This window comes from Hemicordylus capensis, chromosome 1, assembly GCF_027244095.1.
Source record: "Hemicordylus capensis ecotype Gifberg chromosome 1, rHemCap1.1.pri, whole genome shotgun sequence".
Taxonomy (NCBI): Eukaryota; Metazoa; Chordata; class Lepidosauria; order Squamata; family Cordylidae; genus Hemicordylus; species Hemicordylus capensis.
Genome location: NC_069657.1, coordinates 131,752,243 through 131,775,437, shown reverse-complemented (window position 1 = coordinate 131,775,437; position 23,195 = coordinate 131,752,243). Strand labels below are relative to the sequence as shown.

General features: G+C 42.3%; 1 protein-coding gene across 1 annotated transcript in view; it reads left to right on the top strand.

The window, feature by feature from the left end:
• Positions 1-1,787: 1,787 nt before the first annotated feature.
• Positions 1,788-23,195, top strand: part of LOC128324021 (mucin-5B-like) — a 109,398-nt gene continuing 87,990 nt past the window's right edge. The window contains exons 1-7 of the mRNA XM_053248138.1: positions 1,788-2,116; positions 8,358-8,472; positions 9,824-9,911; positions 13,953-14,050; positions 15,905-16,130; positions 18,940-19,065; positions 20,504-20,621. Of these exons, the coding sequence (XP_053104113.1) occupies positions 1,788-2,116; positions 8,358-8,472; positions 9,824-9,911; positions 13,953-14,050; positions 15,905-16,130; positions 18,940-19,065; positions 20,504-20,621 (1,100 nt within the window). The remainder of the gene's footprint in view (positions 2,117-8,357; positions 8,473-9,823; positions 9,912-13,952; positions 14,051-15,904; positions 16,131-18,939; positions 19,066-20,503; positions 20,622-23,195) is intronic.

Below are 23,195 nucleotides of genomic sequence, written 5' to 3'. Positions count from 1 at the left end.
GCAGAACCCCAGAGAGCTCCAGGGGAGCATGCTGATCTGACCAAGTCCCAGCTTCAAATGAGCCCTTTTATATCTCTTGTTGCTGACTATGTCCCTCAGGCTCCACTCCTCCATTGCAGAGTATAGATCTTTAAAGGGGCAGACCTTAGGTCTGGAGCTAAGCACTCCACTCAGCCACCTCTTGTCCAGCATGTTTTGTCCCAATATCTGACAAGCAGGTACAGAAAAGTGAGAGGTTTCTGGTACATCTTGATCCAACTCCCTCAGGTGAGTTTGGCTCAGGGGGCCCATCTCTGGAGGAAGAGGTACAGATTTCTGGAAATCTTCATTGCCCAGTTCATCCTCACTACCAGTTCTGCTTCCACAGTCAGCATTGGTGATGAGGGTTTTTCTGGTTCCTTCCCCTTGGGAAAGAGGAGGAAAAGTTCTACCTTGCTTCCAGACAATCACTTCTACCCAGGTTTTCATCTTAACTTGCTTCCATACAACTGAAAATTGGGAGCACACACAGCTCCCAAATCTGGGTAGAACACAGCTTTTTTATTGTGTGAATGACCTCAAGGAGTTTGAAAACAACTCTGCTTTACATTCTTTTGCATTTTTACCTCTGTTCACAGCTATTGCTTCTCCAATGTGCTGCTGCTGCTGTTTCAGTGCTCCTCTTATATGTGGAAAGGATGTGGAATTCACTGCATGATTCCAGCCAATCAGGGATCATGAAGTGAACATGACATCATGGCATTGCCACCAATCAAATCTGTCTGTGTGATTATGTTGCTGAGAATAAATGGTCCTCCCATTGCCCTTACTCTGTGGATGAAAGAAGGGATGTGTCTCTATTACCAAGGGTAACAGGTAAACGGGGGTTCATTCCCTCTTCCTCCAATACCCACACCTTTGCAAACAATTTTGCACCCTTTCCAAAGGGGTTTGAAAAGTGACCCCTTTGCCTTCTCCTCAAAAGCATTAAAAATGAAATCATGAAAATGTACTGAACATTTATCACAGCACTAGACAGAACAGCATAGAGAACATATTTTGTTTTGTTTACATTTATATCCCACTAACATGAACATACATTCTTGCTAATGGAGGATTTACATTCATTTTGCAGACTTTTAAAAGTAAAAGCTGATTTAAGCATTATGTATGAGAACCACCCTAGGGATTTCAATGGCCCCAAAGGGGAGCTATTCTAGGAATGTACATTCTAATCCAGTTGCTGCACATTCAACTCTTATTCATTGTTATCTTGGGGGCACAAACTCCCCTGGTGGGTGGACACTATTGCCAATCCCCCCAGGAAGAAAGCAGAGATCGCCTCAGAAAAGGGATGGATCTACAGCATCTTCATCCCTTGCTTGTTACCCACTACTTCACAGAAAGCCACCAGCTCAGCCTGTTCTGGGTCACTTTGCTCACCAATGCCTCCATCTCCCTGCCCCTCCTTCACTGTCTCCCCCCTCCCCCCCCCCACACACCCTACTTCCTAGGCCAGCCCTGTGTCTCTACTTCTTGGCTATTTCCCTTTGGTCTTAAGATGCAAACCTTTTGTTTCTAATCTTATCCTGTGCCACAAGACCAAATGCAAAAATAAAATAAAATAAAATAAAAATTGCTAGTAGTGTTCTGGGAAGATAATATGGTTATTTCAACTTGGTACATAACTCAGCCTTGTCTGATAGAAAGATGTGCATGATGGGTGTTTAAACGTTTGCTTTGGTTGAATATGTGTGTTGGGGAAGGGGAGTGAACTGCCTATGGCTCCTTTCAGCATCTCCCTCAAGATGTGCAGACTTGATGCTGTGTCAATGCTTGGAGTGCCCTCTGTGGTTCTCACCACCTTGATTCTCTCTGCAGTTCAGCGTTCTGCAGTCACCATGAGTCAATGCTCCACCTGGGGTAACTTCCACTTTCAGACATTTGACCGTGTAAAATTTGACTTCCTTGGAACATGCAGTTATATTTTTGCTTCACACTGCAATCACAATGATCAGGACTTCAATATCCAGATTAGAAGGAGCATCAAAAATGGGACTGCAATCTATTTCACTGCCTCCATCGATGGTGTGCTTTTGGAGGGGAAAGCATCAGCCATCACAGCCAATGGGAAAGAGTAAGTTGGCTCAACTTCTTTTTGTGATATTCAGTTTTCTTAAGAACACTCTTGTATGCTATGAACAGAGATGTAGTCCTTTCTAGAGTCTGATATCAGATAACCTGCTTTGAGTAATAATTTCATGTAGTTGTGGCTCCAGATGAGGCCTTGTCCAGAGGTTGTTTTCCCACACTCTTTGTTCAGAGTTATAACCAGAAAGACAAGAACTATCCCAGTCAATGGCAAGGAACTGTGATGAGCATTAGTTTAGGCTTATTTAATAAAAGACCTGTGATACTAAAAGGCCAGTGGTTACTCTGGCCAGTGGTTACTCAATACACCCATACACAAAAACCAACACCAAATTCCACTGGAAGTGCGTTACTGTGGTAAGTGAAGATTCCAGCTGGGAGGGTTAGGTTTTTCAGAATTTGAGATTTCTGCTTTTTCCTAAAATGAGAAGTTCAGGTGACAAACAGCTTGCTGTACGATGGTGGTTTGCATCAGAGGACCAAGAGGAGCAGATTACCTGACAGCCACTAACCTTTTATTGCTCTCCACAGTGAGAGATCAAAACAGATCCATAGCATCTGTCCTAAACAGAAATGAATGTCCCATGGGCAGCACTTCTTGGAGAAAAGCAAACTTCTTTCTCATTTGTGTTGTGAAGCATTTGCCTAGCTGCGGCTCAACACACATAGTGGACACTTAACCAGGATTGTCATGTCAGCTCCATCTACAGTTCTTGTTACTATTCTTGTATCACATGGTCCAAGGGAGGCAGGAAGAAACCCCTCAGGGGCTGCAGTTATTCATTAACAAACACTTTAGCTGCCAGCCTTCTACACAAGCTAAGAGAGGCAAAATAGCATCACAGATGCGATCTCCATGGGGCAACCTTTCCTGATTACTAAGATGGGAAATGTGGAGGATGTTTGCGTACTGACTGAAATCTTTCTCAGCTCTTGGATGCTAGTATAAACATATAACAAAAGGAAATAATACTATTGTTGCTTTCATTCCGCTGGAAAACCCAATCTCTGAATGCTATGTACCATATTAAAGTATGCCTCATTAAACAGTTATGCCCACTTTTATGAATATGTGTTCAAGGAAAAGAACTTGAGTGGTCATATAATGTAACTGTGAATCATCAGGAAAACATCTCCATCTTGCATAGGTTTGTTGTTTCCTGGGGTGGAAGGACCCTGTAGCCCTCTCCAGACATTATAGAGGGCAGTCATGCGGGGAGGAGGTCCCACCCTGCCATTGACACTTGTGCCCAACAAACATGCTTACAGCATCATCTGTAACCCCTTCTAACTTGCAAAGAGGCACCTTTTAACATTCTCTTTATTTAGCAGGGGGAGAGTAACTGGTCCTATCCACCCCCAGCACAGTACCTGCAGTGACTGTTGCTGGTGTCTATCTTATGTTTCTTTTTAGATTGTGAGCCCTTTGGGGACAGGGATCCATCTTATTTATTTATTATTTCTCTGTGTTAACTGCCCTGAGCCATTTTTGAAAGGGTGGTATAGAAATCGAATAAATAATAATAAATAATAATAATAATCTGTTTGAAGCGGGTGGTGGTATAAGCATGTTATGGCAATTCCATGAGCTGCAACCTGGATCAATCCAGTTGCAGCTCCCAGAACTGCTGTTGAATGTTCTTATGGTGCTAGCTTTTTCAGACCAATGGTTCTGTAAGCATGTTTGTTGGGGATGAATGACAGCAGGGGGCAGGGCTTCCTCCTCACTTTCCCCCTTGTAAGCATGAGTGCAGCTGCCATCTATAAGGTCTGCCTTCTATGTCAGAGAGAACTTCAGTAGGGGTGTGCAGCCCCTTTTCAGAGCGAAGCTCATTTCAGAGTGAGGCCACGCCCCCTGCAGCAGCGCCTGACATCAGACACAGGAGGCAGGCCCCTTCACCCCTTCACACACACACACACCCAAGGGACGGCGCTGGACTTCACAGACTGGCAGTGGCTTCTCCAAGGTTGCAGGCAAGAATCTCTCTCAGCCCTATGTTGGAGTAGCCAGGAAGAGAACTTGAAACCTTCTGCTCTTCCCAGAGTGGCTCCATCCCCTGAGGGGAATATCTTCCAGTGCTCACACTTCTAGTCCCCAATTAGACAGACAGTGCTACTAAGACAGTGCTACTAAGGGGACAAGTCATGCTTGCTAACACAAGACCAGCTCTCATCTCATCTTTCACATCATTATGGGAGGGGAGAAACCTTCTCTGACAGACACTCCCCTGCTTTGTAGCTAGTATAGGTGTAGGGGCACCCCACTGCTCACATAAGGTTCAAGTTCAGTCTACTCGTCAAATGTAGTTATCTCCATTAAAGGTCTGAAATGCTTTGCCTCATATTAAGAAATGTCAAACTAAGGATTATTTGTGAAACTCTCATACTGTATAGAATGTATAGAATGTACTGTATAGACTGTATAGAAAATAAATATCCAATCAAAAGTATATATCTATTGACTGGAGGAAAATGGCTTCTAAACTATCCAGTAAAATTAGAATTGCTTGGCTAATCTGGTTCTGCAAATGTCAGGCATTGGTATGCTTCACTGACTTTCCAAACTAACAGTCCTTCTAGATTTATATTTTTTGGCAAGACTCTATAGACATCATGCTTCGGAATGTTGCCTATTTGTTGTTTAATGTTTTGATCACTTTGTGACCTTAGGGTCCAACAACTACTACTACTATTACCACTTCAAATATTTATATGCCACTTTTAAACAAAAGTTTCCAAAGCCGTTTACATAGATAAATAAAAAATAAAGATGGATCCCTGTCCCCAAAGGGCTTGTAGGGGGAGAATGGCAGTTCAGTCTCCAAATAGCAGAGCAGACCAGTTTGCTGAGAAAGCAGCAAAGCAAGAGGTCTTGAGACTGTTCTTTAGTATTGAAGAACGACAAGGATTTGTTTAAAGAAAAGTTTACAGATGAATGTGAAAAAGTCTGCAGCTTAATTTCAGCTGTAGCTCATGGTTGAAGAGAGATACCAAAACCAACAGCCATCTCTGGAGAGACAAAATGGAGACTAACACTGGAAGAACAAAGTGGGAGGAGTTTAGCACTTTTATCCATGACCCTAAAGAAACCCAGTGGTCACTATGAGACACTGCACCTGATAGCTGATGCTCTCAAGATCCTAGCTCCAAGGGCTCACAATCTAAAAACAAAACAAAACAAAACAAAACAAAACAAAACACTACACTGTACATTAAGCCCAGAGCTGGGGCTTGTTTTTAACAACTTCAGTAGCAGCTGTGAAGGAGCTGATTAAGACTGAGACAACAGCATGGAAGAAGAGGATTTAACCTTTTGATCCCACTATTATCTGAGTCAGGATTTGTCCCTGTGACTTCTATTTCCCCTGGAAGGAAAGTTCCATTGGTGCAAATGGGAGCTTCCCTCACAGGGCTTATAGGAGCTTCAGCATGGTGATGGGGGTGCATTTTTATTGGGACTGCTGCAGCAGGGGAAAGAGATACATGCTCCCTGCACCTGCCATTGTCCTAGTCCTGATTGGGCCTTGTGTGGTTGCTATTTTAATCAAGAAAAAAATGTTAGATGCACCAGTGACACATCTGGTATCACATATGGTTTGACTCAAAGGGCACCATTCTCATTCAAGTTGTAGCAACATGTGAGCACAAGGGGCCAGTGTATCAGATGGGCCCTAACAGCATGAGGGCACATGGGTCAGTCAGTCTTCTGGTGCACAAAATAACCCCAAATAAAACATCGTAATATATAAATCTTAAATAACGAAGTATCTCATTTAATTAAACTTGAATAATACATTATAACCCTTCATTGATCCCTATACATTGATCCCACTCATTACCCATAATAATTGACATTATTAAAATCCGTACAAATAATCATACATAAAAATGATCTCCTTTCATCACGTATATAAATTCATCCCTAAGATCTCTCTCCCTCTCTGTCTCCTTCTCTCCCTCCTCCCCCTCTCTTTTCATCTGCCTTCTCCGATTGGGAAGATGGTGGTCAGCAAAAAACATACATTGCGTTCCTAATCATGGATAATGATATTTATTATTTATTATTATTATTATTATTATTACATTTATATCCTGCTCTTCCTCCAAGGAGCCCAGAGCGGTGTACTAAATACTTGAGTTTCTCTTTTACAACAGCCCTGTGAAGCAAGTTAGGCTGAGAGAAGTGACTGGCCCAGAGTCACCCAGCTAGTTTCATGGCTGAATGGGGATTTGAATTCAGGTCTTCCCAGTTGTAGTCCAGCACTCTAACCACTACACCATGCCAGCTCTTCTTCTTCTGTGTCCATTTCTAGCCATTCTTTCAGGTCATCCATCCATCCCGTCCTCATCCTTCCTCTTGATATTTTTCCTGCTAGCTTTCATTTTAGCGTTAGTTGTCATATTTAATATTTTATTCCTTTGTTAAAATACTCCACAATACTCCATTTTACATTTCTTGATTGTCTGTATTATTTGTTTATGTATTTTTCCTTTTAAAAATACTAGGATAATAATATTATTCCTATTAGGAATAATATATTATTCCTAGCATAATATTATTCCTAATATTATTCTTAATATTATCCCTAAGATAATATCTTTAAAAGTCCAAATGAAAACCTAAGGTTTCCGGTCAGTGTGATCAAGATCAATGTGAAGTCCTTAAAAAAACTCCATGGATATTTCTTTAAAATCTGTGAGTTGATATTAACTGTTCCAGAAAGATGTCTAAAAATTCTTAGCAATATGCCAGATTTGTTCCAGCAATTACTCAGCCTTCTTCAGTGGCATTAATCCACTGTAAAGAATTGTGAAGAATTTTTGGATTAATGCCACTGAAAAAGGCAGAGTAATAGCCAAGACGCTATTGTACAGATCCATATCCTGTGTGGACCCAGCTTCTGCTAATGAAACAGAATGCAGGCCTTCCACCTTCTCAGAACTCTTGGGGTTTCGGGCTGATATGTGATATTTTGCCTACCTGCATCCTACAAACATTCCTGTCCCAGCTTCTATTATCTCATTCTCTTTTGGGGCCAGGCAATCCTGGGATAATTGCTGAAATAGCTACAAGGTTTCTCATAGTTGGCATGCCGACTTGATGGCTCTCCGTCTCACCTTGACTGTTGCTTCTTTGCTCACATGCTGTTTCTCATTTCAATGAGAGAAAGAGACTGGACTCACATACTCCTGTTTCTGCCTATGTGTGTATCCGGGGCTGGGCCCAGATAGGACCTATGGTGCCACAACATTTCCTCCCACCCCAAGGTTTTTTCCTGAATCATTTTTTCTTGAACCTTTAAGGTTCAGGAAGGGGGAAGCCTTCATTGCTGTTGCTGTCACTTGCCACTGCCACCACCGCCTCGATGGCAGCAGCAGAACTAAACAGCACACTGTTACCCAGCATACAGAAAGGCAGCTGGGAAATGGCGCATGTGTGAACCTCCACCACTTCCCTGCTCGCTTTTCATACACCAGTGATGCTCTGTTTAGCTCCTCTCCTGCCATCCTGGTGACGGAAGAGTGAGGCAAGGCAAGAGGCAGGGCAGGGCAGGGCGGGGGAGGTACAGTGCACCCCCCAGAACATTGGAGGCCTGTGCCCTTGCCCCCTCAATGGCCCCTGCCCCCCCCCACTGCTCACAAGTAACAATAAAGTTACCAAATAATGAAAGGATCGGACACAATGTTCTCTTCTATGTTGTTTATCAAAATAACTTCAAATCTAAGCTACCAAACCACTCTGAATTGGAAACAGAAAAAGGAGCAAGGATTTAGTGACAGGCATTAGCCAGCCTAACTTCTCCCCAGAGCCCTCCTTCACCCTACTTTCTTGCTCAGTCTCGGTATCTGATAAGTGCACTCCATTCCTGGGCACATCCAGCAACCCAGGCCTGCTTGCAGAACTACGCCTACTCTGGGTGTGCAGAGGCTGCATAAAAGGGCATAGCTCATTGGATGCAAGTGGGGAAGGAATGCACCTGTCAGGCACTTTGGTTATGAAATGGGAGACAGGAAGAGGAGGAGAATAAACCAAGCTGTTCAATATCCTTCCTCCCCTTTCTTCCCTCTTGATGCTTGATCAGAAGGTTTCCTGTCCTCCATTCCTAGAACAGAATGGAATCATAGCCATTATAAATAAATAACAATGAATTTTAATTAATAGGTCAATATGGTTATCCTTCAATAAGAGATTTTTTAAAAATGTATTTTTTTCTGTTTTGTTTTAGAATTTCTCTACCCTTCAGCCTGAAGAGTGTTCTAATAGAAGACATTGGTTCCTACTTCCAAGTCACTTCCAAACTTGGCTTGACTCTCAAATGGAATTGGGGTGACACTCTACTAGTATGAAGCTCCAGTTAGTTGGATTTGTGTTAGTGAATTTCAGTACTGGTAAAATGTGATGGGTAGCCAGTCTTCACATCCTGTTTTTTTTTTAGCTATATTATGAACATGGAATATGCAATAGTTGTATTAATTTACATGTATTACTAATCCATGTGTGCCTCCTGGAATTATTTTTGGAAGGGAGATGCTCTTTAAAATTTTGTATGAGAGGTGGTGATAGCCACCTGCTTGAATGCCTTGAAGCAAGGCCTAAAAAATTCATGGAGAATAAGTCTATCAGTGGCTAGTAGTCCTGATAGCTGTAGGCTACCTCCATATTCGGAGGCAGGATGCCTCCAAATACTAGTTTCAGGAGAACAAGGACAGGAAAGTGGATCTGCCTTCATCTCCTAGTTATGTGACTGGGCTAGAAAGGCCTTGGGCCTGATCCAGCAAGGCTGTTCTTATTAGGAGTGTGCAAACCGGGCTGAGTTGTTTCACAAGCTGGCTCGGGTGCACTTGTGAAGGGGAATACTTGAGGATTCCCCTTTACAAGTAAAGGGCATCCCTAATCCTAATGGTAAAGGCTACGTGGGGTGGGGTGGGGGTTGGAGGAGGTGGCGGAGAAGCAGCAGGAGTGGTTGGGGGTGGCACATGCACTGAGGCCTGAACTGGGCCTCATCCTGCCCGGGCTGTCATTTGGGAGGCTGGTGGGGGGCTTGGAGGAGCCCCTGCTGTCACCCCCCCACCGCTTCTCTACCACCTCTAGGTAAGGTAAGGAGGCAGATGGATGCTGCTTTCTTTAGCTACCCTGAGCTGGCCTGTGAGCCAGTTCTTTGAATCAGGGGCTGGTCTGGTTTGAACTCGGGCCAGCACCCCACTTTGGGGGGCCAGTCCAGTTGGAATTCAGACCACCTGGGACCACCTGAACTGGGCTTGCTCAATGTTGAGCCCAGCTTGAAGAGAGCTGGCTCACACATCCCTAGGCCTTTTGTCCTTGTCTTCTTGTTGAGACTATCACAGTATGTCAGAGTTCTACTTTAAATAAACAGTTAGTTTACGACTCTTAGTTTTGTCACTGGAATAATGTTGATTGGTTGCCCTAGGTATGGTGCAAACATTTCTTCCCTGAGAAATATTCCCACATCATTTAATAAATGAGTGAAGTATTTCATATTCAGAGACAGAATTTAAGGGAGAAAATATCTCCTGTTTTATAGTACCTTGTACTATATGTACAAATGGGGACATTTGTGATTCATTTCCATGCATGAGAGATAATTAGTCCAAAGCAGCTACAGTTTTGACCTTGACTTGTTGGGGAAAAAATATTCTTACATTATTTATTCTTTTGCTTCTTTCTTCTTAGTTAGATTTAGAAGATACATACAGGGGGAAAACATGTGGTCTGTGTGGGAACAATGATGGCAATGGAAATAATGATTTGATCTTGCATGGTAAGATATTGATTTTTATTACAACTGAATCACATTTTTATCCTGGCTTTCCAAGTAGTTCAGGACACAGGAACAGCATGGAGTTTTTCTTTATCCCGTTTTTATCCTCACAACTAGAGAGAGAGAGAGAGAGAGAGAAAGAAAGAGAGAGAGAGAGAGAGCGAGCAGCCCAAACTCATATAGCAAACTTTACTGCTAAGAAGAGATTTGCTTTTTAAATTTTTTATTGGTTTTTACAATATCTTAACAATCCCATTACATCTAACTAAGTAAATATTGACTTCCTGCTCACCAATCAGCACAATTTATTAACTATACAAGTCAACCATTGCTATAATAATTCAAAACATATATCCTCCACATTGCAAACTCGATTTTACTCTACCCAACCTGCTATTATTACTAAATTTCAAACCCTGCTGAAAAGTCGATATTAGAAAAATAGTTCTTTAAGTATTGTAAGAATGGTTTCCAATCTTCTTTAAAACATTCCAAGTTTTCATCCCTTATCAATACTGTAAGTTTTGTCATCTCAGCATATTCCAAAATTTTTACCAACCAATCTTCTTTTGAGGGCAATTCATTGTCCTTCCATTTCTGCGCATATATTATTCTGGCTGCCATGTTTGCATACATAACAAATGTTACGTTTCTTCTGGAAAACTCTCCTTGCGTTATTCCCAGCAGAAAGGATTCTGGCCTCTTAGGAAATGTCATTTTAAAAAATTTCTTCAACTCATTATACAGGTGAAACTCAGAAAATTAGAATATCGTGCAAAAGTCCATTAATTTCAGTAATGCAAATTAAAAGGTGAAACTGATATATCAGACAGACGCATTACATGCAAAGCGAGATAAGTCAAGCCTTAATTTGTTATAATTGTGATGATCATGGCGTACAGCTCATGAAAACCCCAAATCCACAATCTCAGAAAATTAGAATATTACATGGAACCAAAAAGACAAGGATTGAAGAATAGAACAATATCGGACCTCTGAAAAGTATAAGCATGCATATGTATTCAGTACTTGGTTTGGGCCCCTTTTGCAGCAATTACTGCCTCAGTGTGGCGTGGCATGGATGCTATCAGCCTGTGGCACTGATGAGGTATTATGGAAGACCAGGATGCTTCATTAGCGGCCTTCAGCAGTTCTGCATTGTTTGGTCTCATGTCTCTCATCCTTCTCTTGGCAATGCCCCATAGATTCTCTATGGGGTCAGGTCAGGCGAGTTTGCTGGCCAGTCAAGGACAGTGCACTGTATACTTTTCAGAGGTCCGATATTGTTCTATTCTACAATCCTTGTCTTCTTGGTTCCATGTAATATTCTAATTTTCTGAGATTGTGGATTTGGGGTTTTCATGAGCTGTACGCCATGATCATCACAATTATAACAAATTAAGGCTTGACTTATCTCGCTTTGCATGTAATGCGTCTGTCTCATATATCAGTTTCACCTTTTAATTTGCATTACTGAAATTAATGGACTTTTGCACGATATTCTAATTTTCCGAGTTTCACCTGTATATCATATCCCCAAAGGCCTTTGCCTTCCCGCAAGACCACCACATATGAAAAAAGGTTCCTTCATAATGTCCACATTTCCAACATTTGTTTGGAACATTTTTATACATTAATGCTAATTTTTTGGGTGTCAAATACCACCTGTACATCATCTTGTAATAATTTTCTTTTAAAGTATAACATGCAGTGATCTTTAAATCCATTTTCCATAATTTTTCCAAGCTGCCATATCTATATTATGACCCACATCTTGAGCCCATTTTATCATAGTTGTTTTAACCACTTCATCTCTTGTGTCCTCCAAAAGCAACAGCTTATACATCTTAGAAACTAATTTTTCATCATTTTCACACAGCTCCTTCTCAAATCTCGACATTTGATCCTCAAATCCAACTTTAAGATCCTTCTTATAGATTTCATTTAACTGATGGTGATGAAACTAGTTACTAACCAAATTTTGTACTTCAATTAGGTTTTTCAATTTACAGCCCTGTTCTTGGAAACATAACAAATCCCTGTAAGTACCCCATTCAGGTTGCATATTTACCTCTTTACTAAGAAGAGATTTGAACCAAGGAAAGCACAACTCCAGATGAACACTCAAGCCACTGTACCACATTGTGTTTATTTCCAGAATGGGGCCCTTTAGGGCTGCTACAACATTGCTCTTTCATAATTAGCTGAAAGTGAAATTAGACTGTAAATTCCACACAGCACTTAGAAAAGTACTATATTAGATGCCCTTCTTGATGTCCAAGATTATTCTATAATGTCTAGACAGAACCAATTTCCACACAGCAAAAGTCATTTCTAATTGAAACCCTCCTATTTATACATTCAGCCTATTTTATTGCTTCCCAGATCAGTGAGGCCTGGAGACTAGTGCTGAATGGCCCTTTAACTGCCCCTTATTTAGTCTGCTTTTGTTACCTGTGGTGAGGAGTTTTTGTTAAATTATTGATTTCTTTCTCTCTCTTTTTGTTTTCTTTTGTTTCATATGACTTGAACATTTGCAAAATACTATGTTCACCACAGCAACAGTGACTCTGTTAGTCAGTATTCTTATTTCAACAAGCTTTTAGATATCATGTATCTAAACTGACAGTGAGATTTGACTGGTCTTGCTTGTATATTAAGAGTTTTTTGAAGTTTATGAGCCTTTAAGGTTTTTCTCCATAAAGAAAAGTGCTAGGGTGGCCCACCACTCATTCTGGGCCACCCCAGCACCCCCCAAGTGTCTTTAAGGTTTTTCTCCATAGGGAAGAATGGTGGTTTCAGCAGCCCATAACTGCACTTGTGGGGTGATGGGGTGGCCAAGAGCGAGTGGTGGTGTAGTGCACAGAGGGTGCCAACCACCCCCATGGGTTGCTAACCCATGGGGTACTGGGTTTTGTTTTTTTCTGAGGTGTTCTCTGGTAGCATATGAGATTTTCAATGACAAACCATGAATCCACTCTCATTTGCTAACCTTAAAGACACGTAAACTTCAAAAATCACTTTAAAATCAGCCCTTTGCCCAATTCCTTTCAAATAATTCTGGTAGCTTCCTTCCCCCCCCCCCCTTGGGAACTACCACCTACCACACTCCACTCTAGGCCACCCCTTTCCCCCCTCACGTGAAGCTATACATTTGCTGCAATCCTCATTATTCCCTATGAGGAATTTAAAAATAAAAATTCACCAATAATTGGAGGAGTGTCTGATTGCCTTGGGGTTTTGTGGGTGGTAGGCACCCTGGGTGCCTACCACCCACCCCACTTTTGTGCCCCTAGGTGCTCCACCATAGGGGATAATGGGCTGGTTCAGGTCCCATTATACCCTATGAGAAAAATAATTAAAAATATTTCAAATATTCATAAAAAGTTGTAGGAGTGTCTGATTGCTTTGGGGTTTGGGTGGTTGTTGGCACCCATGGGTGCTCCACAATAGGGAATAATGGGCTGGTTCAAGTCACATTATACCCTATAAGAAAAAAATAAATATATATATTTCAAAAATTCATTAAAATCATATGAGTGTCCGATTGCTTTGGGGTTTGGGTGGCAGGTCCCCATGGGTGCCAGCTACCACCCCACACACTTTTGGAGGTTCAAACCAGTACAAACCAGTTAGAATCGAACCACCCCCAGTTTGGTTCACATTCAAACCTACAGCTCGAACCTGATGGCTGGTTTGGTTCAAATCTGAACCATCAAAATGACCCAGTTCAAACCAGTTTACACATCCCTACTTCCAAGCTCAGAAACAGGTGAAGATGGCATTGAATGCTGGCGCTGCAGGATGAGGTCCTAATAATGGTAGGATTTTACAGGCTATCCACTACTCCCAAGGCAGTTTGGAAACCTTCAGAAAATAGAAGAACCAACGGAGAAGTGCCCTGATGTACTTGAAGAAGATGGTAGAAAACAACATGGCAACTCTCGTCAACAAGATAAATGCAAAAGTAGATATGTAAGTGGTGCCAGCTTTGCTATCTGCACAACAAAGTGTTCATCTCTTTATTCTGCAATGTCATAGCCTTCTTTGGTCGTCATCTCCCTATGTTCAGTGAACACAGAGAAAGGGAGCAGAAGTGCACTGAGCTAGTTATGTTTCTCTGCAGAGGCAAGCACAAGGTACAGGGAGATATCCTCCTCATTTAGCATCCTCATCTAGCATCCTACTCCCATTTCCCCTCTTCCTGTGTTCACTGAACATGGGGAGGAAATGATTGACAAGGGTTACAGTTAATGTTCTGTCAGGAAAACATAGAGCAAAGTGGCAGAAATACTAGCTAAAGTTAGACCCATTGGAATTCCAGACCACTGGAATTCTGAGAATGTCCTGTTTCTACTTTGAACAGGACATTCTCAGAATTCCAGTGGACAATTCAAATTTAGACAATGCCTCTAAATACCAGTTGCAGGGGCACAACATCAGGAGAGAGGGCATACCCTCACCTCTTGTCTGTGGGCTTCTCAGAGGCATCTGGTTAACCACTGTGAAACAGGATGCTGGACTGAATAGGCCTTAGGCCTGATCCAGCATGGCTGTTCTTATGAATGTCCACTGGAACTGAATGTTCAAGGATTACTACTCTCAAGTATCTAATGTCCAGGAAAGCTGAAATGTTCTCATGCAGGTCTCCCCCGCCCCTTTATTTTTGTCAGATAGATGTTCTTTTCCTTAAACATAGCCCAGTTTCTTTCTGATATTCTGTAAGGTTGGGTCTGTCAGTGATTTGCCTTTTGATTCCTTAATGTAGTAGACTTGTTCAGTGTAACCATCATGCCTGCTTTATCTACTTTTTTGAAGACAATAAGGTTGTTCTCACAATACGAGGTGCCTGGTTTACCCTAGGCAGCTCGTGTCATCTAGACTGCCAGGAGCCCTGTGACCTTGGCTTTTCCAGTCCTGGGTAGCCCAGCTCTTCTAGCCAGGGCTTTACTGAGGTAAAACTATGGTTTGTTCTACCTTGGTAGGCGATCGTATGAACGATTGTCCCTGGGTACCTGGGCTCTTTACTGGCCCACCACCATTTGGGGCAATGGGCTGGGGGAAAGAGCAGCTGTGCGTTGTAGAGAGGCTGTAATACCAAGAGCAGCTGCATCAATGCTCATGGGCTGCCTTCTGGGTCAATGGAGAACCCAGCGTGGCTTTGTGCTCTGCCATTGGTGCTCTGCTGCTCACCACCCCGCACACATGTAGGCAGGCAAGCAGCAGTGGTTTGAGAAACCTCCAATTATCTGTGGGGAGGTCCATGCCTCCCTGTCTACCCTCCCCACTGCCTGGGTAAGAGGTGGTGTGAACTACCTTAATATCTGGGTATTTAAGAAGTCTTTTTTGATTAAAGGTTTTTCTGCTATGAAATCTCTTGCTTATTATTTGCACTTGTACTTGCACTTATTATTTGCACAAACTACACAAAGGTCCATTTGGGGATTGTATCCCTCAAAGGAGGGCAGGGGTGCAAATAATTTTTGTTCAACATGAGTTGGAATTGGGAAGGGGTTATGTAAAAGCAGGAATTTCAGGAGTACCTGCTCAAATTCCCTCGTCTACAGAACTGTTAAAATAAAAAGAGCCCCGGCCTTCTTTCCATCTTGTCTCTGTAGGTGCAGGAGCTCCACATTGCAAACTATGCCCTGTTCTGAGTGGTAGCAATTGTTCCACATATACAAAAGGAAACATGCATGGAGCTTGCTCCTCCACAGAAGGGAATGGGGATGGCTGCTTTTGTTTCTTTCTCTCTTTTCTGTCCTTAGTTGTACCTGCTGCACAGAACATGATCAGGAAGCCAGATCAGGGATCGTCACATTAATAAATCAACATTAAATTATCAGCATACTTTACACAAATATGTAGCACGGCTTCATTAACTTTGTGGAGTTATGCTAATTAACACTAATTAATCAGTTACACTAATGCTATTGATTTGTGTAAGTATGTTGTAAATGTAAGATATCAACTATTTGACTCTTTCTTTTCAGAAATCTAAGTGCAAGGAAGTCCTGTCCAGCTTTAGGAACTGCCCCAAGTTGGTTACCATAGATGACTATGTAGGCATGTGCAATGGAGATATGTGCAGCTGTACTATGAAATCTTCTCATTCTGACCTGGTTGCAAGCTGTGTGTGTAGTACTCTCAGCCAGTATTCCCGAGACTGTGTCCTCAAGGGTGGGGACCCTGGAAAATGGAGATCCAAAGAACTCTGCTGTAAGTAAGCGAAGAAGGCCAAACCCTGTCCTCTTCGCAAGGACCAAGAAACATGCTCTAGGCCCAGAGAATCATATTATTGTATCAAGTAATGTCTGCCTTTTAAAATAAGCTTAATCAGAACTCTAAGAAAGATGCCTGGGTCTGTTGAACATTTCTGACAGTGTTGATGATCAAGGGTGACTCCAGAGGGTGGACAAGTGCCCCCTCAGAAAAGTAATCCCCCCTCGCCCAGGTACCCCATTTCTGTTTCGGAAATCTAACAGTTGGGACATAGTTCATCCATCCAGAAATGCATTTTGCCCCTCCTGTGCCCCCCTTAAATTCCCCCCACCCTGGTGCTACCACTATTGATGACTGATCCAAGAACTAAGCTTCATTAGTATAATGTTAAAAAATGGTGAACTAGGTTTACTTAATGATTTATACCAAGCCTTCTCACCTGCTGCTTCTTTGCCCACACCACGTTGACCATTTCAGTAAGGGTCATTGGTGGCCAATGCACCCAAAGAGCCACTGCCCAGATCAGCAAGAGAAAGAGATCATGTGTCCACATCGTGCTGCTCAGCTAAAGAGAGAAACTGACTAATGTGCCCCTGTGTTGATGCTGCCTGCCTGAAAAACAGAGACAAGCCATTGTGACTTCATACTGATGCTGCAAGTTTAAAGAAGAGAGAGTGGCCATTGTGGTTCATGCTGAAGCTGCCTGCCTGAAGAGGAGAAATTGGCTAACATGCTCTCCTACAGCTGTTGCCACTATGAAGAAGAGAGGCATTGGCCCTTGTAAGCACACGTTGCTGATAACCTTCATAAGAAGGCGGCCTTTTGAATTCTGAATTAGGCAGGATTTCTAAGTTTTCCTTCTGATCCTTCCACCCTCTCAAGAATGCAGGTTTCATGACTCTTCAGGCACTCTCTCATGCTTTTACCCTTCTGGGCCAAAGTCCAAGGCCTCCACACTAGGGGTGTGCACAAAACTGGGTTGCCCAGTTTGATTCGAGTCTGGACTGGACTCAAACCAGACCTGGCATGTTTGGTTTTGGCACACACACACCCGAACCATGTTTGTTGCTTGGGGGGGGGGGGTTGCGATTAACTTTTTTTTAAAAAAATTACTCATCATGACCCAAGCCACACAGAAGCCCATTGGGCATGTGCAGCAGCCTCCAAAATGGCCGCTGCAATAGAAGGCAGACCAGGAATGGGCCGAAAACCGCCCAAACTGGGGAATTTGGGCATCAATGGAGGCCAGAATGGAGAGGAGAAACCTCCAGAGATCCCCCGCAGTTGCAGCAGCATCCCTTGGAGGGGGTGAGTAAATTAAAAAATTTTTTTTAACTTCGAACCCCCAGAACAGGCTGTGGTGGGCTGGGGTTTGGTTCAATATTGAACTGAACTGGGGGGGGGGGTTCAGTCCAATATTGAACCATTGGCCCAAACCAGTTCAATGTTGAACAGATTGAGAATTGAACCTGTTCACACATCCCTACTCCACACCCCCTGGGGCCCCCCAAATCCTTTTTAGTCTGTCCCAGGTGGTGTGGTCACTGTGGCCACCATCCCATGATGAGCTAGGCGGCCAAGCATGACTGTGACCTGCGCCGGGCGGTCAAGCATGACATCCACATTAGAGACATCGGGGGGATTGGGGGAAGAAATGTGTGGGATGGGAATATGTTAAGTTGTGTGTTAATTATTTTTCTATGTAAACCAATTTGAGAACTTTGGTTGACCAGTGGCATGTATATATTGTAGTAGTAGCAGCAGTAGTAGTAGTAGTAGTAGTAGAAATGTTTCTGCTGATGCATATTTGCATAAATATATCTGTTTTATATTCTTACATTCTTTGAAAGAGAATGTAATTATTACATTCTTGTGAGTTCAGTTGATGTTTGTGCCCTCAAGAACCCATGTGTTAAAAATACTGCATGTGCCATGGTGTGTGTGTGTAGGAGGAGGATGCTTAACTTGCGGAGGCGGGGGTGTGGGGTGTGTGTGGCTCCAAAGGCCTTTAGGTCCAGGCTCCAAAATTACCTAGCTGCACCTCTGGTTTCAAGATATGGGATGACTGCTCTTCAGTTCCTGCTGGCACCAGTGACAGTGTCTATGGTCTGCCCATCAGATGCTTGCTAGTCATTTCTCTAATGGATCTGCTAGAGCTCATCCCAGTCACACTCAGCCACACACAAGTGTGCCTATGTTTTCACCTATGAAAGGTCAGAGGGGAACAGCACATTTATATATGCCTGAAAGCTTCTAAGACAGTAGGTGTGGTCTTCTTGGAACTGTTAAAATGAAGTACTTATGGACATTTGGTTAGCAGCTGAGATCTTTTATTGTGTGTTCTATCTATGCTCTTGCAAGTCTGCCTTCAGCAATGTACAGGAAGTGCATGGCTTCTCCACAAGACTTACAGACCAGACTAAGCACTTCCTGCTTAGACTTCCTTGTAGTTTTCCTAAGTGCTTCCTCATCTGGAATCTGAGTCTTTGCATTTTCTTCCATTAGACACAATACCAGAACCTATTATTTCCAAGCCCCATTGAAATGAATGAGTCTAGCTCATCACCATTTCACAGTGGACTGTGCTCATTATGTTGTGGCTCTTGGAAATATGTTGGTATGTGTTTTACAATATGGAATTCTCCAAAAATGGCATGAAGCTCACCTATTTAAAATAACAGAAATATAACTGTACTGCATCACAAGAGCAGAAAGAATGTATGGACCTAGAAGTATCTAAACATAATTATCAGTGGGAATTGGATCATTATCCTTACCATTACTTCTACTTTGTTTGGGATTGCAGTCAAGAAATGTTCAGACAACCTGGAGTTTATGGAATGTGGAAATCCCTGTGCTGATACTTGCTCCAACCCAGAAAGGAGCAAAATATGTAAAGCCCCATGTACTGATGGCTGCTTCTGTCCTGAGGGTAAGAATTTTATTTTAATTGTTATTAATCATTTGCAGGGCACTTTAACTTTGCAAAATACTTTGCAATGTTTTACTCATGCATCCTCCCAGCAACCCCGTGTAACTGTTCACCTTTGCCAAGCAAGATGATAAGATTGCATGCTTGGGGCCTGCAGGTTTATTTTTAAAATGTAAATAGCAGCTGCATGGAGTTCTGATATGGATTGGGACTGTGGAGGGAGGGCTTTAACCATTTGCCCCGCTGTGGTCCTGATCTGGATCAAGCCCCCACTGATTGCTGTTTGCAGTGCGAACAGAGAGCAGTGCTTAATTTCTAAAATAAAATAAAATAAAATAAAGAGGTTTATTTATTTATTTTGCATTTATATACCACTTTTCTGCTGAACCTCCCAAAGCTTGAAAAGACTTGAATAAAGGACTATATATCAAGCCACACATTTACATCTTTACAGGAGCCTTAGTCTCACTTCTTTCTTCGCTCTTCCCCTCAGAGCAAGATGATCCCTAGTCACTCTGCGGTGGTGGCAGTTGTGGAGGGAAGGGGCCACCTCAGCTGGAAAAAAGGAGCTGGATGGTGGCAGCTCCCCAGACTCTCTCTCTCTCTTCACTCCTCCCCTTTTTGTCTCTTTAAGTTTTGGCTTGGTGATCCCTGCTCAGATCAAGCTGTCATAAAAGCCCTACTCATATGCCCCAACTCATATGCACTGCGTGGGTGGATCACAGCTTCATATGATGATGATGATGGTGGTGTGTGTGTGTGTGTGAGTGAAAAGGAGTATTTGTGGTATTGTTGAAATAGTTCAGGCAACATTAAGATCTGCTTTGCAGAAATAACTTGCATTGGAGCTGCTTCCATGTAGTTGTGATGCAAGCAGCCGCTCAAGCTTTGAAACCTTCGAGCACTTGAGAGTGTCTTTTTCTCCCTAAAGGTTAGACTTTAGAAAGACTGTGAGAAAACATTGAACATCTCTGCCTCTTTAATTAAGATGATCAGCAAGATTCAAATATAAAAAAGAGAAATTATGGGTTTTTAAAAAACATTGTTCAGGCATGATATTGTGACTTAAGAGTAAGTACTCAGTTCAAATATGAGCAGAGTCATAAATTTATCTAGCTAATCTCCTGCTATCAGCCTCAGCTGCTCCTCTCATTTGTAATTTGAGGTAATAATCCGGACATACTCTACAGGGTTATAAAAAAGATTTCTGAGATACTGTACATGTAGGTACTTAAGAGCATTCATTGCTATTTGAGATGTCTACTAACTAGCAGAAATGTTCAAAACTCTCCTAACAGTAAAAAATAAAATTTTAAAAACCATATTACTTTCTTGTATTTCATAATATAATTGAGCTAAAACAGTTGTTTCAGGAGTGTCCAATGTATCTCTTTGTTTCCCTTCTAATCATAACTAATTAAGCAATATATTTGAACAGGAACTATTCTTGATGATATCAGTGGCAAAAAATGCATCCCTACCGGCAGCTGCCCCTGCACCTTTCAAGGCAAAGTGTATACAAGTGGAGAGACCTACTCAGTCCCCTGCCAAAACTGGTACTGTTACAGGCTTCCTAACAGTGAAGGAATTACATTAAGAAAGCATTGTCTAGAATGTAACCATTGCTAAGATCTAGATCTTCTTTCACTAAGGATCTGCTGAACTTCGGCCCTCTTGCAGATGTTGGCCTACAGCTCCCATAATCCCTGGCTATTGGCCACTCTACCTGGGGATTATGGGAGCTTTAATCCAAAAACAGCTGGGGCCCCAAAGCTGAGCAGGCCATATGCTTTTCTTTTGGAAGATGAGAATCAACATTCTGAGAACCAGCAATCTCCTTGATAATTGTGAACTCTTTCAAGGTAATTAACCTAGAGTTTTTGCATTCTGTAAGTAGTACATGTAGCAAATTACAGCTTGGGGGAAAGCAATATTAATTCATGAAATGGCATGGGGTGGAGGATTACCCCCCCATTGGGTTACCCCCACACCCCCTTGCCCACTGCACTGGTTCTGACTGCATTTGTTTTTATATTTTAAAAAACCAGCAGATGCTCTAATCATGGATCTCCCATTATAATGTCTGGTTCTAGAGTTGGAATAAAAAAATTTCTTCAAAGTGAAATTCAAAAGAGAATTTCAGGGTTTTTCCTAGGAGAAATAGAGAATTTTCCCAGACAATTTTCCCACACAGTTTACATTGATTTCAGAATGAATGCCTTTAACATTCAAGGGAACTAAAGTGTGCATTTGTCATGTGTATAACATCACTGGACGGGGAGAAGAGTGTGCCGGCCAGAAACATGTACTTTATCTCACCCAACCAAGGGAACTCTATAGCCCTAGGCTGTTGCTAGGCCAAGCATTGTCCTCAGGAGTAAAAATAAAGATGAAAGATTCTTTCCCCCCCCCAATATCTCTTTTATTGCTTATAACAAAGAATAACAGAAGCCGAACACTCATTGACATAAAGTCAAGGCACACTCTTGAGTTGAGGTCTTCAGTTGCAAGGAAAAGAAGCAAGTAAGCAAATGGGGGGAAAATACAAAAGGCAAGCCTCAGAATAAAATGCTCTCTCCCCATGAGGGCATGCTAAACAGCTTTTCCAGCTGACTTCTCCATCCTAGGTGTGTCCAGTTCACATTAGTAACTACTCAGATATTTTCCCTTCTGCAACACCGTCCAGGTCTCCAATAAACAGTTGCATGAACACTCCCCCCCGCTCCCAATTCAAAATAAGCCAGAAGCCGGTGATTTTACACTCATGCTCCAAGCTCAGCCTTGTTTTGACTCGGAGGCGAAGGCCATGCGCAGAGTGCACGACAGGTGCTTCTGCTGTCTTGCAGTCCTCAGCAAAAACAGGGCTGTGAATAAACAGGACAAAATGGTTTTTCCTGGGCCGCCAAAAGGGCTGCCCTTTTGTCAATTTAAGATCAGACACCCACCAAAAACTGAGTGCTGTCCATAATATGTTATTGGTAACTGGTAGTTCCTGGGACGAAGGAAAAGGAAACAGTAGTCAAAGCATTAGTGCTGAGAAGGCCACCTAGGATAGATATTTGTGAGCCTGAAGTAATTGCATACATTAGTCATATGTGTTTTTCTTTCTCTTTTTTGATGTTGTTTTTTTTGCTGTTTGATAATAAATTAAAAAAAATTTTTTTTTTAAAAAATAGACAGTCCAAATTAATCTCATAGGCATATGTACCTTGGCTGATGCTTTCAGGAAATTATAGATGCTTTCAGGAAATTATAGATGTAATCATGGAGCTTGGCCAGAAGATCATCAGGACAGGATCCTTCCACACAGCTTCTCATAGATTAACTGATACATGCCACACCACAGTGTGCCACATGAGGAGAGTAGCAACGAATACGGTGTACAGCATCAAGGTAGCAGCAGAGAAATTAGCTCCAGGAGACTCAAAGCAACAGTTTTGACAGCATCAGTCAATTGCTCTGGGTGTGTGTATGGAAATACACTGTTATCCCCAATCCCAGGGTCCTCTCTGTTATCCCTTCCCCTTCTAACAGGTGACAAATAATGCTGACCATCAGACTGATAGTGCTAATAATGCTGACCACCTGCGGAATCAAAGCATATAGATAACATACTAGTGCAGGGATAGGCAACCTTGGTTCTCTGGCTGTGGCTGAGCTACATCTCACAACATCCCCAGCCACAATAAATTGTGGTTGGGAGTGATGGGAGTTGTGGTTCAACAACTGGAGAGTCAAGGTTGCCTATCCCTGCACAAATGCATTCATGGCTCTTTAAATTGTGACTAAAGTAAAGTTGTGCTGTCGAGTTGGTGTCAACTCCTAGCAACTACAGAGCCACGTGCTTTTCTTTGTGACTACTTACTGGGAAATTGGGGACTTGCATAAGAATATGGCAAGCTTCCATTCCCAGTGCAGAAACTATAATCTTGCATAAACAAGTACAGTATCTGGGGGAGGAAAATAGCTATTGGATGTCTAAAAAATGATTCAGGTTTGCCTTGATTTTTTGTACATCTAGCATTTCAAAAGTACTTTTGTGGTTGCTTTACGTGCTTTAATCTCCTGTTTGTAAGTGATGCTGTCAGAGCCACTCAGGTGTTCCTAGTTAAGGCAGTTCACTATTCCCT